General features: G+C 32.3%; 3 protein-coding genes across 3 annotated transcripts; 2 read left to right on the top strand and 1 right to left on the bottom strand.

Annotated features, from left to right (window-relative positions):
* Positions 1-334: 334 nt before the first annotated feature.
* On the bottom strand, positions 335-2138 carry LOC105125712 (60S ribosomal protein L32-1-like). The gene is made up of 4 exons (XM_011026279.1): positions 2030-2138; positions 1811-1905; positions 747-928; positions 335-649 (listed from the first exon to the last, which is right to left on the bottom strand). The coding sequence occupies exons 2-4, from the start codon at positions 1898-1900 to the stop codon at positions 520-522; spliced, it is 402 nt and encodes a 133-aa protein (XP_011024581.1). The 5' UTR covers positions 1901-1905; positions 2030-2138; the 3' UTR covers positions 335-519.
* A 6643-nt stretch (positions 2139-8781) lies between these two features.
* On the top strand, positions 8782-13110 carry LOC105125711 (protein NRT1/ PTR FAMILY 4.2). Its single transcript, XM_011026278.1, has 6 exons — positions 8782-9277; positions 9489-9594; positions 10284-10501; positions 10587-10991; positions 11105-11196; positions 11449-13110. Exons 1-6 carry the CDS (start codon positions 9275-9277, stop codon positions 12185-12187), a joined length of 1563 nt encoding a protein of 520 aa, XP_011024580.1. The 5' UTR covers positions 8782-9274; the 3' UTR covers positions 12188-13110.
* Positions 13111-16646: 3536 nt separating this feature from the next.
* On the top strand, positions 16647-17696 carry AIR12 (auxin-induced in root cultures-like protein). The gene has a single exon (XM_011026277.1). It carries the CDS (start codon positions 16818-16820, stop codon positions 17577-17579), a length of 762 nt encoding a protein of 253 aa, XP_011024579.1. The 5' UTR covers positions 16647-16817; the 3' UTR covers positions 17580-17696.
* Positions 17697-18137: the final 441 nt, after the last annotated feature.

Raw genomic sequence — 18137 nt, 5'->3', positions numbered from 1 at the left:
TTTGCTTCAAATTTATTCAAAATTAAACAATATCACAAACCTGCAACCCTCCCATCTATCCAGCTTTAGTAATTGAAAGACTTCATATAATTTACAAGTGTTATGAGATACCTTATAATCATTGTTAAGAAATCAAGTCTGCTCCTGACCTAGCTGACGTTCAAGATTCAGGTTTACTGAGTTAACTCCAAAAGGATGTAATTTTGAATAAAATAAAATAAAAAAAATCCTTGAAATTAACCCAACCGGGTCTTAGACAAGTTTTTACGGGGGCAACCAAATCAACTATGCATGATCCACGAGTAACATTTAGAATGCGTCATCCTGTTGATCAAGTCTTGGATAGTTGAGTTGAAGACAAGAATTTATAGAAAACTGAACTGTTTTGATTCAAAATTAAAGGCCTCCAATCAAAAGACAATATTATCATAAAAACAGTCAACTCGAGGTGCTGAAACTGCCTAGTGCAAGGGGAGTATCTTAGCAAAAGCAAAACAAAACATAACATAGAACCAAATTTTACTCGTCCTCCTGGCTGCGCAACCTAGCAAGTTTGTTGGTGACAACAACATCCAACTGTGCTGCACGCTCAACAATCTCCTTTCTCTTCCGGGTTGATACATTGTGGGCAATCTCAGCACAGTAAGTTCTAGAATTATAACAAGTTATTAGCAATTCAGGTCTTCATATAAGGAGGAGAGTGGACTAGACAGAAGCAAAAGTATCAAGGCATGAGAGTCATGTACCTGTTATGCATCATCAGGACTTCAAGCTCCCCCACGTTGTGCACAACAAACTTTTTAAACCCGTTGGGGAGATAGTGACGAGTTTTCTTGTCAGAGCCATAACCAATGTTTGGCATCAAAGTGCATCCTTTAAACTTTCTCCTGACCCTTGAATCAATACCCTTGGGCCTCCTCCAGTTTGTCTGCCACAAACATTAAAAAGCATTTAACATATCGTGTAAGAGACATCAAGAAGCCATATAAAGCTTTTTGAAGAGCTAGATTGAAAAGAAAAAACAAACATTAAAAACACAACATCGAAAAGACAAAACATGAATATACAAATAACACTCAACATGTAAATCTAAATTTCAATAGCAGTAGATATGTCAAATTTCATTTTTTTGTGCAGTTCAAATTTGAATCACCAATATCAACCCCAGCGCCTTAGGACTTCCCTAGTTATAATTTGATGGTGTTAATGGGCTACAATTAACAAAAAAAACAACAGCCCTAGTCATGGATGAGAACATATAGAAAGCTGTTGCAGACCAGGAGACAACATACTTAAAAAAGCACAGCTCTTGAGCTCCCAATTTTTAGAATATGACCTATACGTTGGTAAACAAGTAGAATCAGGAAAAATGTGGGTCTAAACCAGGCCTCCAAATCAAATCCTCCAAAGAGAGGCATCAGAGGAAGCAGACATGCTGACCCAAAACTTAAATTTCCGTGTACCTTACCATGCTTCCTTCATCAAGTCAATCCAGAGCATCGGCTTATTGTACACGGATCATTAGCTTTAAATTCTAGCCAAATCATACATGTACAATACAAATAAAATACAACATACATTTTCTGAAATTCAAAGACAAAAAGAAAAAGACATTCAATAAATCGAAAGACGACTTGACAAGCACAACAAAATACTGGGCAACCCCCAAATCCATCTGAGAACAGAACACTACAAGAAAAAAACTCGAACAGTAACCAAGCCATTCATAAGACAACCCTGAGCATCGATCCTGCTTCATTAAACAAACAAAGAACATAAATTCAATGTCATTACATATTAATATGTATACCTTAACAGAAATCTTGCGGTCACTTTGGGGCCTCTTGAACTTCTTGACCCGCTTCTTCACGATCTTCTTCGTCAGCAAAGGAATAGCCATTGTTTCTGCAATTACATAAAGCACGCAAGAAATGAATAAGAGATCTAAGACCTACAAGATCCAAAGAATAGTTTTTTATGCACGAAAAGCAAAACGGTCGATCGAGAGAGAGAGAGTAGGGTTTGGAACCTGCTTGGATAGCTGCGCTGCCTCTCCTGTTCGAAAACCCTAAAGGACAGAGGAGGATAAAGAGACGAGCTAGGGTTTTATGCGATATATATATTTTTAGAGAGTTTAGATTTGGTGTTCCTCACTACTACCGTAATAAACTGTGCCGTGGATTTATCTTAACTGGCCCACAAAATTTGGGTTTTCTGATTGGACGGATTTATTAATCAGAATATTTGTCTGGGCCGTGGGCTGCCTTTGCCTTTTTCCAATAGTGCACCACAGCGAATCAAGGTTCCTCTCCTCGCATGTTAGTGTTCATGGGATCAGTGACATGAATTTTCTTTCTTTGTTTCTTTTTTCATTCAATCTCTTAATATCAAGTTTATTGTAAATTAAACTTTATTATTTATTATAATTTTTCTTATATATATATATGATAGTTATCATGGTCTTGAAAAAATGTCACACAACTGTATTGATATTTATTTTTACAATCATGTTTTTTCTTTATCATATTTATAAATAAAAAAATGATTATGAAAAATAAAAACATAATTATTATGAATTAAACTTCATGTTTTATTTTTTATGAGGTTATCTAAAAAAATATATTTTCATTGAGTTGATACTTATTTTTTTAAGCATTTATTTTTTTACCATATTATTAAATAAAAGATAATTTTAAAAAATCATAATTTATTTTGATTTATTTTTTATGGGGTTATCGTGGTCTAATAAAAACACTCTCACTTCTGAGTTAGTATTTGATTTTGCACGTATCTATTTTTATCATATAATTAAATAAAAATAATTTTTTAAAAAAATTATTAAACTCAATGAAATTAATATTTTAAGTTGTGAGTTTGATGAATTAATCTAAGTTGAATCAGATTGATGTGATATGTTATCATTTTAATATTTTCTTATAAAAAGATATTATCTTAAAAATATAAGTTTTTTAACTTGTCAAGTCGATTAGATAATGTTAATGCAATTCTTATACAGTTTAATTTGAAGCTTGAGCTAGATAACAAGTATAGTTAGAAGGATTTAGCTTCTGCGTATTAAATTGAATTTAATAACAATATCAAAAAAATATTATTTTTTATATATCAAATCTTTTTTATTCCACTACATCATAGAGCAAAAAATTATTTAATTCTTTGGAAGTGTTTATTTTTATAGTAGAAATTATGTTTTATAAATTTTTGATTTTTTTAGCTTGAAATTATTTTTTTAATTATTTTAATATACTAATATTAAAAATAAATTTTTTTAAAAATATTTTTATATAATTCTAAATAAAAAATATTTTAAAAAACAACCCTAACAAATCTAATCATCCTTTTATCTAATAGCGGGCTTACAAACAAGTAAGTCATGTGGTAAAAGACTGTTGCTGGTGAAAAGGTTTTGTAAATCACACGCACTCCTTCAGCCCACCTTATGAGCCCCTAAAGATTAAGATTTTGCAATCTATTCCTCAAAACTGCCCTGCCCCTAAGTGAGCTGTTCTTCTATTGACAATTAAAATAAATATATATTTTTAATCTCAATGCTAGGAAATTGCTTTCTTCTGGCATTCATCTTGACTTTACCATTTTTTATCCATTTAGGAAGAAATCACACGATTCTGCATCGATTCAATAGATGCTATCAACATGAGCATGGCTATGATTAATTTTAATGATTTAATTGAGGAATAAACCGAGTCCAACATGTTAATATTTGGTTTGAATGTCTATTTGTGTTTGAATGTTGCGGTTTATGATATTTTATTAAAAATACATTAATTTTTTATATTACCATATAAAAACTATAAAAAATAACTTAAAAAAATAAAATTAATAATTTTTTCAAGTGAAAAATACTTTAAAAAACATAAATAAACACAATGCAAATTCAGTTTTCCTCTCTGCCCCTCTGAGTTATATTCTTTGCATTTTCACCGTCCATGATTTGTTTATAAGGTAAAAGCTAAAGCATAGAAGGGTCAAAACTAAAATTAGTAGGGTTAACAAAAGCCTAAAACGCTAACTTGTAGCTCTAGGGTAATAATAAAAAAATCTTTAACATGTAATAAATCTATTAATTTTAAAATTTATATTAAATTCTCCGCTGACTTACATTCATATATATATATATATATATATATGCAAACAATGCACCAATCACATTTTTAATGTACATAAACAATGCTACTCATTACAGATTCTATATTAAGTCCAAATAAACTATCATCCTATTCTTTGTTGTTCATTTCCATCACATAAAAATATTTCCACAGCAAATCCATGGATTTATTTTTTTAAATTAATATAAATGTTTGAACTAGTTTGTAGGTATCACGACTAATCTTATAGATCCTAAAATTAACGATTATATAAACCTCTAATAACCATCATATAAATAATTAATAACTTGAACTTTGAAATCATATAAAAAATCAAAGTAACAAGAGACATTGGTCCACCTGAAGAGAACTAATTTCATACCAATGGAGCAATGGAACTGACCTCAGTTTTGTGGGCATGAGGGGATTTGCACAGCCCGTGGAAGATTAAAGAGAGAGGAGAGAAACATTACCTTTTCCAGGAAAATGACTGAGAAGGGAAAAGAATACAAGAAATTCTCCTCAGCTCAGTATACACGAAATCTTCAAAAGTGGAAGTAGAAAATTCAAACAAGAAAGGGGAACTCGTCCTCCCTTTCAGCTATTTTTCTTTGCCACCCAAAATCATATTTGATTATCAAAGTTATTAAATGTCAATTTTGCTAGACTAGATATTTTGAAAATACTCTCCTTTCATTACAAAGAAAACACCTCGTAAAAAAATTGGGATGTTGCGCGCGCACCTAGGAAGGTTATATATCTATAATATTATATTTAAAATATTTATAATTATATTTTATAAAATAAACTATATATAAATATATTATATAATAAAAAAGATTTAACTATTACATTTTTATATTTCATTTTGTTTATTACAAGTGGTCAAATATTTAAATATAATGTTCTATATCGGTTATATAACTTGAAAAAAAAATATCAATAAGTTTCTTTAATTTATTTTTTAGGACGTATTTAAAAATTAAAATTTATTTTTTAATTTATTTTTTATAATATTATCTAATATAAAAAAATTATTTTTCAGCAGATAAACAAAACCTTAATAAAACATACTTTTAAAAATTATTTTATATCATAATATCAAACAGTAAAATTAATGATGATATTAATTGTGAATTTTAAAAACTATCATGAAAAGTACTTTTGAAAAAATCATTTTCCTCTAATAAACTTTTTTATTTATTTATGTGGGGTGTTCGGGCCAGCTTGTGCGTACCACGACTAATCTCCATGGCCTACTGAGTACCCTGCAAACTGAGTAGGCATGTAAGACACCGCGGAGATAACAGACATGCACGTCAGGGCTCGAATCAGGTGCAGTGAAAGGAGTCTTCTCTTCCACCGCTAGGCCAAACACTGAAATATAAACTTTCTATTTTCTTTTGTTTTATTTTTTTTTTGTGAGGGTGAAGCAAGATCAATCAATCTTAAAGTTACGTGTTGAGTGGCGAGTATTATTCCCCTAGTGATGATATTGATTGTGAATTTTGTTTGGTGTTAAATGTTGACAGGAACTAGAATTCAATGAACGCAATCATCATGTGCATGAATTGATGTTCATCATATTTTGATTTAAAAAACTGAAATTGAAGAAGTCAAAACCCTAACACCATAATTCAATGAAGACAATCATTATGTATATGAACCTATGTTAATAGCATTTTAATAATGAAGTTTATTATAAGTTAATATTTTAAAAAAAACCAGCGACGAAGAAATTTTTTAAATATTTAATTTTATTTATTTATATATCCACCTTTCAAAAAATTATTATAACAATTTTTATTAAAAAACTAAAAAATCTCAATAATAAACAAATAAATTAGAAAAAAAATAATTTTAAAATTGAAAAGTATTGAAACAAAGAATAAAAAATAAAAAATAAAAAATAAAAAATATTTATTTTTCTAAAAAAAAAATATTGCATTAGTCTTATCGGGTTGAAAAAAACTCATCATTAAATTTAATTTTAAGTTAAACATTGTTTTCAATAACATTATTATGAGCATGAGTTATAATTCTTTAATATCTTATCTGAGTCTCTAACACAATATTTTTATATTGGTTGTCCTATTGCAGATCTCAAACACAATATCTTTATGTGAGCTATTTTATTATGAGTTTTACTATTAAAATTTTAAATAACATCAACTAAGTTCATAGACATCTTTTTTTTTAATAAAGAACCTTTTCATTCCATCCTCTACACAAATATATTTTATTTTGCAATATTTTTTAACCATGATTATTTTACAGTGCAAAAAAAAAGCAAAACAACTATCAAGAATAATTTTTTTTTTTCAATTATAGTTGTTCTGCAACATGCATCCCAAGAAGATAACAACTAAGATTTGTTAGGCTTTGATTTTAACTCATGTAGATAAAAACATAACAAAGGCAATACCAAGAATAAAAATATAGAAATTGGTTAAAATACAAAAAAATCCTTAAATCTTAATTTTATTTTTAAAATATTAATTTGAGCAAGTTTGCTTTTGTAGAAGGTCTACAAGTTTTTATATAGACCTCAAATCCACCTTAACAAGGTAGAAAAAATCAAAATTCTAAAATACAAAAAAGAGATAGTTAAAAATAATAAAATAAATAATAATAATAATAATAATAAATAACAAAATTAACTCAAACATAATCTTCAAGTCCAGAGGAAATTCATGTAATGGATAGACCAAAAAGATGGGTTTTAATAAAACTAGATCTCCAGTTAACTTGTGAAAATATTTAAATCCAAAGCAATAAATAATATTTTTTAGCCACTTTACTAATTTGATGTAACTAAACAAACTATTATGTCTTATTTTATTTTCTTTGTTCATAAAAATATTTGTTAGAGTATCCATGTAGTATGATAGATTTCTATCTAATTATGACATATTTCCATATAATTGCACAAAGCTCCTAATTTCCGCTAGCCTAGATGCATTTTAAACTTTCTTTCACGCACTTCATCTATCAATTCAACTGTAAATATTCAATTAAGTGTATTATAACTAAATGACTAAGTCAAGACTTGGTTTTGATTTGAAAACACAAATCTTCATCCTACACAATAATTATTTATGTAACTCTAGAATTAAGAATTGTTAACACACAATAAATTTATTAATTTTAAAATCAATTCCTTGCTAACTCACGTCCATAGAATTCAAATAAACAAATGTTACTCATTTCAAATTCTATATAGAATTCAAATAAACTATCGTAATATTCTTTCCTTCATTTTTCATACATAAAAATGTTTCTACAACAAGACCATGGCCATAAAGAGACGTTGGTCCCCTCGAAGAGAACTACTTTCATACCATGGAAAGGGATTTCTCAACCTCTCGAAGTTCAACGAATCCGAATGCTAGCTAGTTGCTACCAGTTGAGGGATAAAAGAGGGGATCATTTGCACGGCCTACAGAGGATTTGGTAGAAGTGAGGGTGGAGAATAAATGAGACGGGAAAAGAATATAAGAACTTCTCCTCATCTCAGCAGAAACAAAATCTTTAAAAATGGAAAACAAAGCAAGTAGAAGTACAAGATTCAAGCAAAGAGAGGGGGGCTCATCCTCCCTGTAAGTTATTAATTTTAATTTCTACCCAAATTTAAATATATAAGTACGATTAAATTGAAATTAAAATAATAAAATAATAAAAAATAAAGAGGGCTTAGCAGTGTTGCTTTTATTACACTCCCCTTGTAAAATGTTATTCATTGTAAAAATGATTGTTTATCTTTTTTCTTTTTGAGACCATGTTTATTTTACAAATTTTATTCTTTAATATTTATCTTATTAACTATTTAAATTGATGATTTATTATAGTGTTTTTTTTAATAATTATCTTAATTTCATAACTCACACCATAGGTTTGATAGATTAATTTAATTAAATCAATTTTTTAATATTTTTTTAATTGACAATTCTTTCCACTTACTTCTTTAAATATTTTTAATATTGGTTTAGTTAAGAATTAAACTTTATCAACTATTTTGGTTTATTTTTTATGTGGTTATTCTGGTTTTATGTTCTGTATCATGAGTTTTGTAAATTAATCCGGTTAAAATAAAGTCATTTTAATGTGTTCTTTTTTTAAATTGATTTTTTTTTTAAATTATCATTCAACAATAGATTTATTAGAAATTAAACTTCATAACTTGGTCGTGGATGTAGCAGATTAATTCAGGTTGACTTGGATCAATTTTTTTTTAATTTATCCTTTAATATTAGGTTGTTTAGAAATTGAATTTTTTAATTTTATTCTTCAATATTAGGTTGTTTAGAAATTAAACTTCATAAATTATTTTAATTTGTTTTATATGGGTTATTATGGTCTCATTATTTTAGATACAAATTTAAAAAGATTAACCTAAGTTAACCCACTTTCATTTAATACGTTGTTATCTTAATATTTTTTTAAATTATTTTTTAATTAAACTATGTTTTTAACTAATTATTTACATTATTTTTAAATTAGTCAAATTGACAACATCATATTAAATCAACTTTTATATAATTTAATTTTTTATTAAAAAAATATTAATTATATCTAGATGTTTTTTAACCGGAGTGAAAGCCCAGCACAGAAAATGATCTAGTGACTATCTAATCCTGAAATGCAGAAAAATAAAAATAAAAAATCATCTAAAAACGTTTTTAAGTACAGATACATTGAACTTTTGTAAGAGTAATGGGTTTAATACAGTAAATAAGAACGGGAAGAAGAGGATTAGAATGGCATATTTCAAATCCTTGACCTCCATGCAAGCTGTTAAATAAGGGAATCCAGTGACTCCTGCCCATGCATTGATAGCTATTTTGCTCTTGACAGCATGCAGAATCCTTTTCCATATGTCAACTTTGTTCAGTACTTCAGTGATAGAAGCAACCGCAATTTCCCTACAAAGGATTTTTTTCTGTAGAAACCTTAACGCAGGAATCTATTCTTTTCTTATCTACTGGATAAAATTGTTTTCCAGATGAGATCAACATCAAGACAACATTCCACATATTGGAAAGCGAAAGTAACACCAACCCCTTGTTCATAATTAACTTCATTTCTCAATTTCTTTGAGCTAGTTTAGTTTGATTTGGCGATCGAACGAGAGAGCTCAAATTCCGTCCCTCATGGTGAGTGACTGCTACCGTACTTTTTGCTATATTGACACCCCATGCCCTCCCCAGTTGGGTGATCATGGTCGTAGCTAGTCACATATAGGGGAGGCTAGCTATGTTCGTACATGCTTTGTGGTTTCAGAATGACTAATATCTTAGAGAAAAACATTAGCAAAATTTGCTCAATATTCTTCTCTTTTCTTGCTTCTATGTATAAATATAATAGGAAACTAAGGAGGGGAATAGTGGAATTGAGGAGTACTTCGACTGGAGAGGAAAGAAGGCAGATCCTAAAAAGCATGGTGGAATGAGAGCTGCTAGTTTGGCTTGTGGTAACTGTTAAAACTAGTACAAATTTTCTTTTCTGTCAAAATGCATGCTTTTTTTTTTTTGTGTGCTTGTCCTTGTAAGGATCTAGGTCTTTTTAACTATGATTTCTGAGCCATAAAGCATTTTCTGAGGTCAAATCTGTCTGTTATGTCAATCATGCATTCAATAGAACTGATTTTATTGGATCCTCTAGGAAGGATTTTACAACTGGTAGTTCATGTTAGTGGTATTTCATTTATAAAGGTGGTACTGTGGTTTTCATCTTTTTAAACAGTGTAGAAGAGGAAAATATTCGGTCACTACCAGTAAATTTCAAATAGAAACGGATATTTCGTCGGGACTTGTCGATAATAACATCAGCGGCATATGTCTATCAAAAAAATTTTGAATTTAATTACAGACAGAATGATGGAATCATTGACAAAATAAAATTAATTAAAAAATCAAGAAATATTCGGCATCTATTTTTATCATTAAAGGTTCTAAGCTCAATGATAGTCTTCCAGCAAAATAAGGGAAGGGACATAGCTAGGGCCTGAGGTCGAGTTCTGAAAATAATTGTTATCAAATAAAAGTAGCTATGAGATCTAGTTTATTGTCACTTAAAACAAAGAAATTTAGAAACATTTAACGCAACTGAAGTGTCTACACAGAAAGATTGTTAATCATCTATGTAATTTTCTGGTCTCAGTTGTGGAGGTGTTAGAGAACTTGGTATTCTTGTCTAACGCCACCAACTTTGTGGCATACTTCACCAAGACAATGCATTACACTATCTCTGAATCTGCAAACATGGTGACTAATTTTATTGGAACCTCTTTTCTTCTCACGATATTTGGCGGGTTCATCGGCGACTCTTTCTTCACTAGATTCAGGACTTTCGTTGTCTTCTGTATAATAGAGTTACTGGTATGCAGTCCTTTTACGCTCATTTTTGTCTTGATTAGTTACATGCGACTAGGTTGTGTTTAGCTAATTCATGGACTATGTGAAGGGGATGATCCTTTTGACCGTTCAAGCTCATGACACTCGATTGCAACCAGCATTGCATGAAAGGCCTTCTAGTTCTCAAGCTGCTGTTCTTTTTAGTGGACTCTATGCTATTGCGACAGGAGTTGGTGGAATCAAGGCTAGCTTGCCTGCACATGGTGCTGATCAGTTCGACCACAGCAAGCAGCGGTCCATTTCCTCATTTTTCAATTGGTTCTTCTTCTCTTTATGCCTAGGAGGCTTGCTGTCCTCGACTATTATGGTATGGATTGAAGAGAACCGAGGCTGGAACTGGAGTTTTAAGATATCAGTTGTTGTCTTGGGTGTGGCGCTTTGCATTTTCATTGCAGGTTTTCCAATTTACAGGTTCAAAAGACCTGGTGGGAGTCCAGTCACAAAAATCTTGAAGGTAGAGAAGTTTGTAACAAACATTAATTAATCAAGAATATTAAAAACTCAGCTGTCTTCTAGGTGCTAATTATTTAGGCACCCTTTACCTTTGGCATGTGTGGCACTGCATAGGTATTTGCTTCTGCTTCTCGGAACCGAAAAGTCTCATCAGGACTAGAGCTAAAAAATGATGAAGTTGGAGAAAGATCCCCTAAGAAGTTCAGGTAGATTTTATTTTATACTTCACAGTATGATTTTCAATCTTTGGTTGTATTTAAAGTTGTGCTTCCTGAGATTACTATTTCAAATTGTTAGAGAGTAAAACTATTCTTTTATCTTTATCCAACAGTTACATTGTATCATTAAGTAAAAGATAGTATTGGGTCTGCACTTGAAAGGGTATGTTAGAGTAATATAAAACTATTCTTGAGATACAAATCTTTGAATATAATTCTGTTCCTGACTATGATATGCAGATTCCTAGACAAGGCATTATTTGATGACACCATTAGTGCAGTTCAGGTCAAGGAAACAAGGACCTTCCTTGGCCTGCTTCCCATCTTTGCTAGCACAATCACGATGAACTGTTGCCTGGCCCAGCTACAGACATTTTCAGTGGAACAAGGGAGCATCATGAATAGAAAAATAAACAATTTCCAAATCCCTACCCAGTCATTGACAGTGTTCCCCCTCGTAGTCGTGCTTGCCAGCATACCTATATTAGAACATCTAGCAAACGCTTACAAAAACAAGATGTCGGAAAAACATTACATTCTCGAACCACTCAGGAGGATCGGACTTGGGTTAGCACTAGCATCAGCATCTATGGCCGTGGCTGCTATTATTGAGTTTAAGAGACGTGAAGCAGCAGAGAATGGGCACACATTGTCTGTGTTCTGGCTAGGGTGGCAGTACCTTCTGTTGGGTGTTTCAGATATGCTGACTCTTGAGGGGATGCTTGAATTTTTCTACTCGGAAGCACCTGATAGCATGAGAAGTTTTTGCACTGCTTTGTCATGGTGCTCTACCTCTATGGGCTACTTCCTTAGCTCCGTACTAGTGTCCATAATCAACTCTATTACTGGCAAAATGGATCATGAATGGCTCGGGGGACATAATTTGAATCACAACCGTTTGGATCTATTTTACACAATTCTTTGTATTCTGAACTTCATGAACTTGCTGAATTATATTTACTGGGCTAAGAAGTATTAGGGTGGGTCTCTAATGGTTTGTTTGATAGCAATTCCAACCCCACCAAACAGGCACTAAGAGTTGTAGACTGGTTGATTAGATCCAGCAGGAGGCTCCAAGAAATTGATGATATGTCTAGCTCATTATCTATGAATAATAAGACTGGTTTAATTCATTAGAAAGAGAAACAAGAAGAGTCTTCTATCGTGTACTTTGTCCTTGCTCTTCATCCCTGTAGGATAAAAGATTGAAGGTATCTAGAATTACCTGATAATGAGTTTGCAGAAAAGATTCTTAGAATCCATAATCGAACCGCTTGTTAAACCAAGTCGAGAGCGTGATTACAACGAAAAACACATTTAGATTTCACAGCCTAGCATGTCCTTATTGTTTGCACTGTATCAGAGATGAATCTCGTGTATTCCCACTCTTCAACTTCTCTAAACTAGACTTTTCTTAAACATTTTACACGGCTAATTTACCCTTTCAAATCTATCATCTCGGACGACAACTTCACCAGAATTTGAACCCTTAGGAGGTGGTTCTGAGAGAACCGAAGCATCTCTTTGATACACAGTGGCTACACTAGCTAGACCATAAATTAATGTTGATCCCTTCCTGAATCTGTGATTATTTATGAGAAGCAAAACAGAGAACCAAAAATATCTTCAACAACAACTTGTTTGAAAACTAAATTCGGGGGACCTCCTCTGTAAGCTAGATAAACATTGTAGACGATGTACAGAAGTTGGAGTTGGCCATTAAGTCTTTAGATCCTCTCATATTCATAAGAGAATATAACACGAGATCATGATTTTCTAAATAGCATGGTTAATGGCAACTATCCATTAGCTGATGCAGGCAAGCTAAAAAAGCAAGCATCAATGAAGCTTTCAGCTCGTTTGTCCACAGGGTTTCTTTTGTCCATGGCTGAAATGGGTGCGTGATTGATGTGTCCCTTGAGGAGAAATGATGATAATGTAGAAAAGGATCATAATTCTATGCCCCACAAGCTGATCCTTCTTGCCTTGAGCACAAGACAGGCTGGGTCATTTGAAAGATGCCTCCTCCTACAGCTGTGTAATAATTAATATATAGCTGACCATCTAGAGATTTCCACCATGTTTCACCAATCTACCAAAAAGTTCTACTATCTACTAATTACCGATTATTGTCAGCTAATCATACCAAATTAACATGATAAGAAGTTTGGTCCGTTTGAGAAAGAAGTGTTCATCATCCTGAGTGATTTTCAAATGTTAAATGAGCTCATGCTTGTTGCTAAAAAGACAACCATAATTAGAGACCACCGTCTAGAATGTGTTTTAAAAATATTTGGTTAATTAACGCGTATTAAAAAACCTACCTTAACTGCAAAAACTACTGCAGTATCAAGCACGCGCTTACTTTGACATGCTTTTTTACCGGATCCCAACAGCTTACTGTGTATAAATTTAGGAGCCATCAGTTAACATGTTGATAGAAAGTTAGTAGACATGATTGTTTAGTGAACATTTGGACAAAGCTTATTAAAGCATGCTGTTTATAATAATTTTTGCAAAGTAAAGTGGGATTGAGTTGTCCGAAAGTTAAGAAAAATATGATGGATTATATCAATGTTATCTTTAATCTAAATCTAGTAAGGTTTTTGGTTGCTTTCTTAGACATATAGTAAAATAAATTGACATAAAACATATAGTTGATATATATATATATCGGATTGATAAACTATATTTATTAATTCGGAAACCTAATTCACATATCCATATTCGATGATGAGATTAAAATAGCCAAAGAAAACCCCCCCCCCCCCCCCCCCCCCCCCCCCCCCCCCCCCACCACCCCCCCCCCCCCCCCCTCTTTAATGATTCGATATGCAAAAAAGGCCTAAATTGCTCTTGTTTAGAAATCATAACTTTCTAATTTTTTTATTTTATATTATTGAAGGTTTTTGAGGATTAATAACTATATTCTCGTTAAACGGTGCATCATAAATTCAAGTGTCAGGCAATTGAAGGCGCCGTTAGTGAAATTGATGAGAGATTAGGTAACATACTTCTTCAAGGGCGACTCCCTTTCCAGATTAACCCACAGCATTCTACAATAAAATCACATTATTATTTATTACCAAGAGATGCTGAACAATTTCGAAATCCCAAATACTTGTGAAATGCTCTGAAGCAAACCTTTTATACCCGTTTCACACCTTGGTTAATAAATCCCGGTAGCAGTAGTTTTGTTTTAAATTTAAATTCTAAAGATTATAAGTTTAACTTTTTTTAAATTATTAAAAATTTGTATGATCATAAATTTTATAATCTGTAATATTAGTTGAGATATATACAAATTAATCTGTCAATAAAAAAAAATTAAGGGTTGATTCAAGTTAATTTATATTAATTTTAAATTTTAATTCAAGTTAATTTATATTAATTTTAAATTCTAATTTTTTGAAAAATTAAAATAATATTATTTTAATAAAAAAATTAGCAAGTTGACAAATCAGGTTTTGACCCGTTTAAGTTTACGTTGACCACATCATTTATAAACCTAAATTTTTAACATTATGAATTGAGTTTATTTATTTATTTATATTTAAACTAAACCGGTCCAGATTCTAGATTAACTGTGAAGTCATTACGGTTTTGCAACTATGCATTTGATAATTAATAATTATGTATCCTGTAGAAGCTATTCTAGCATATGGAGGACATTTTAAAATTTGTAACTCGCTGCTGAAGTGTGGGAAGATCACAGAGCAAACCTTTTAGTAAGCAAATAAATAAATAAGGAAACAGTGGATATATAAATTTTTAAAATGTAAGATAAAGATAAACAATGAATCTGATCGTGTTCTATGTTCTGTTCACATGCATGATCATATTAATTCGGTGCACCTCCATTCATACTGGAGTCAATCCTAATTGTATATATTTCTTTGCTTAAAATTCTAGCCCTGCAATTTACAACTGTATCGTGTGATGCAATTCACTGGATTACAAGATTGGATTGTCTGTTTTACCCTTCTCCACACAAATCGAAGCCTGGTTGGCAGGGGCAAAATCACCTTTTTCAAAGGGACCCGACAAATTCACTGGTTTACAATATTTTTTTATTAAACCAACACACACACGCACTGAATCTCGAGTAATCTGGTAGAACAAAATTATCCTACTAAAAAAATAATGTTTTTTAATAATAATGTGTTTCATACACGATGCTCAAACTTAAAATTTTATTTAAAGAAAATAAATGGCGGACCACAACCACCATGGGTTGGCTCTCGACTAAACTGTAAAGCAATATTTCTATAAATAGATAATTTTCTTTGAGATGAAGTTTTAAAATAATTAATAAAACATAAATTAGGAAATACTGTACCCTCTCTCCATCTTTCTCTTTCTCTGCTTTGAAGATTGGTATAAGTCCATTAAGTCTAGCAGCTCATTTTGACCACGCAATCTCAGCCTTGAAGTTCACATTGGTCAATGAGGATTCGACGTCTTGTGGATTCTCAATGATCTATTACCCAACAAGTTATCCAGCGCTCGAAGTCATTTTTTCCGACTTATTTTTTGAGGGAGGGAGGGTTTTGGTGGCTCGCCTTTTCAAGTTTGAAACAAAGAACAGAAGGATCCTCTGCTGATTTCTTCCCCCTTTTTGATGATGGGATATCAGCCGGCTCACACAAATGCGATGATACCTGCATTTCCTCCACCCAACCTCGAAATTTTAAGTGCGATGTTGCTGACAACTTACTTTTACGTGAAAAATCCACTTTGAAAACTATAGATGTTAGATTTTATCTATTCAATGAGTTCATACCGGAAAGACATGATTTAAAATCTAATTCTAGTTAGGTTTTTAATTAAATTATGTTAATTGATCTGGTTGGATTTTTAGTGTTTTAGTTGGCTCCACGGAACTATTGAGTTAATAAGAAGAATTATTTTGAAAAAAAAAACAATATTGTTTTAATGAAAATGATGATTTGAAGGTTGATGCAATAACCTTATGTGTTTTTCGAGCATGTTTGCTATAACCAATTTATCAGTCAAACGTTTTTCTGGGCCCTCTTTCTGACTGGAATTCAATTCAAAAACATCTTTGCATTAAAATCTTGTCCTTCAGATCGGTAGGAGTTATGAACACTTTCACAGAGGTGTTCTAACTATAGTACAGTTACGTTGATATTTAAAAAAATATGGTTTAAAAAGTGTGAATTGAAATACGAAGAAATACGGACAGTGGAAGTGTGGACATGACCTCCCCCACATTTCAACGCCAGCACTTCTCACTGCTCGTTTAACGGTACATTTTTGCATGTAGCTAGGCATCACCCACGTGCTATTTCCACGTTCCTTAATGCTTCCCTTAAAATCTTCCCTCCTCCCCTTTCTTCGAGCCCCCCGTCGACTCCCACCTCCGCAAATCCAAGTCAACTACCAAGTTCATCTAACCAATCACATAAATCCACGTCCAAGACCTCACCCCCATGTTTACGTGTCACCAACTAATTGGTGCACACACTGTAAATAGCATACACCTCACTTGCACTCTTTGGTGGACGCGACACGCCCACTTTGATCTATATATGATCTTGCAAATCTAGAGGACTACCCTCACACAAGCTCCTCTCTTTGTCTTGACAATGGCTTCCCTTCCCTTTTCTGCCCTCTCTCTGTTTTTATCCCTCTGTGTTCTGCTAGTCTTGCCCGCACATTCACTAACCTGCACCTCACAAAAATTCACCAACAAGAAGCTTTACACTAACTGCACTGACCTACCCGTCCTCAAGTCATACCTGCACTACACCTACAACTCCTCCAATTCCTCACTCTCAGTCGCGTTCATCGCTTCTCCTGTCAAACCCGATGGCTGGACCGGTTGGGGCATCAACCTTAATGGCACCGGCATGGCTGCGGCCCAAGTCATTTTAGCTTTGAAATCCAGCAAAGGCGCACCAGAGGTAAAAACATACAACATCATATCATACGGTGACATAAGGGAGGAGAAACTGTCTTTCGATGTTTGGGACTTGCATGCTGAGACCAATGCAACAAGTGGTGAGTTTACCATCTATGCATCGGTTAAGTTGCCTGAAAAGATCGAGTCTTTTAATCATATTTGGCAAGTGGGTTCTGCTGTGAATAATGGGAAGCCTGTCAAGCATGAATTTGCAGCAGAAAACAAGGATGCCAAAGCAACTTTGGAGTTGACTACTGCTCAGAAAACTGGCAAGTCTGCTACCACCACCACCCCAGCTGGTGACAATTCAACAGGCAATGGTACTACTAGTTCTTCAAATGCCACCACTACCGATGACAATAGTGGGAGTTACAGGATTAAGGAGATGAATGTGGGCTTCTGTTTTGCTGTGTTTGTTCTTCTTGCTAGTTTCATTATTTTCTAGTTCTGATGAAATAACTTTTTTTTTTTTTTGGTATGAGTTTCATGTGGTGCTAGGAATTCATGATTGTTAAAAAAAAAGTATATTTAGAAGATAATAATTACTTTTTGTCTCGGTGGACCCTTTTGTTTGCCACTATGTTTACATGTCCTGCAAGCATCTCCAACATTACAGTGAAGGGAATTGGTTTTTAAAAAAAAATAAAAAATAAAATATATTTCTTTTTTAAAAAAATAAAAATAAAATATATATTTTTTATTTTTATTATTAACATGTTATAATTATTGAAAATACTAAAAAAATATTTATTTAATATTTATTCAAGAAAAAAAAACACCTAAAAACAATAGCAACACACTCGTAACCTATTTGTGATTGTATAACATATAGTTTGAATTTGCATAAAATAATTTATACATCAGAATCATGATGGCAAAAAAGGGGTTCATCTCATAGCAAGGGGGGATCCACCCAACCAAACTTTCATATAGCATAGGAGACACAATTAACCCACAGCCAACAAGCCTCTCCAAAATATACCTAATCTCGTTACAAAAATCA

The sequence above is a fragment of the Populus euphratica genome, unplaced genomic scaffold, assembly GCF_000495115.2.
Source record: "Populus euphratica unplaced genomic scaffold, PopEup_1.0 scaffold58.1, whole genome shotgun sequence".
NCBI classification, from domain to species: domain Eukaryota; kingdom Viridiplantae; phylum Streptophyta; class Magnoliopsida; order Malpighiales; family Salicaceae; genus Populus; species Populus euphratica.
This window is presented reverse-complemented; position numbering and strand designations above follow the sequence as displayed.

Excerpts from the sequence above, each read along its gene's own strand:
- LOC105125712 (XM_011026279.1), bottom strand. The coding sequence starts at position 1,900 with ATGGCTATTCCTTTGCTGACGAAGAAGATCGTGAAGAAGCGGGTCAAG. Across the intron at positions 929-1,810 it reads ACCGCAAGATTTCTGTTAAG|ACAAACTGGAGGAGGCCCAA; the intron begins GTATACATATTA and ends TGTTTGTGGCAG. Across the intron at positions 650-746 it reads GTCCTGATGATGCATAACAG|AACTTACTGTGCTGAGATTG; the intron begins GTACATGACTCT and ends TTATAATTCTAG.
- AIR12 (XM_011026277.1), top strand. The coding sequence starts at position 16,818 with ATGGCTTCCCTTCCCTTTTCTGCCCTCTCTCTGTTTTTATCCCTCTGT.
- LOC105125711 (XM_011026278.1), top strand. Across the intron at positions 10,502-10,586 it reads TCTGTATAATAGAGTTACTG|GGGATGATCCTTTTGACCGT; the intron begins GTATGCAGTCCT and ends GACTATGTGAAG. Across the intron at positions 10,992-11,104 it reads CAGTCACAAAAATCTTGAAG|GTATTTGCTTCTGCTTCTCG; the intron begins GTAGAGAAGTTT and ends GGCACTGCATAG.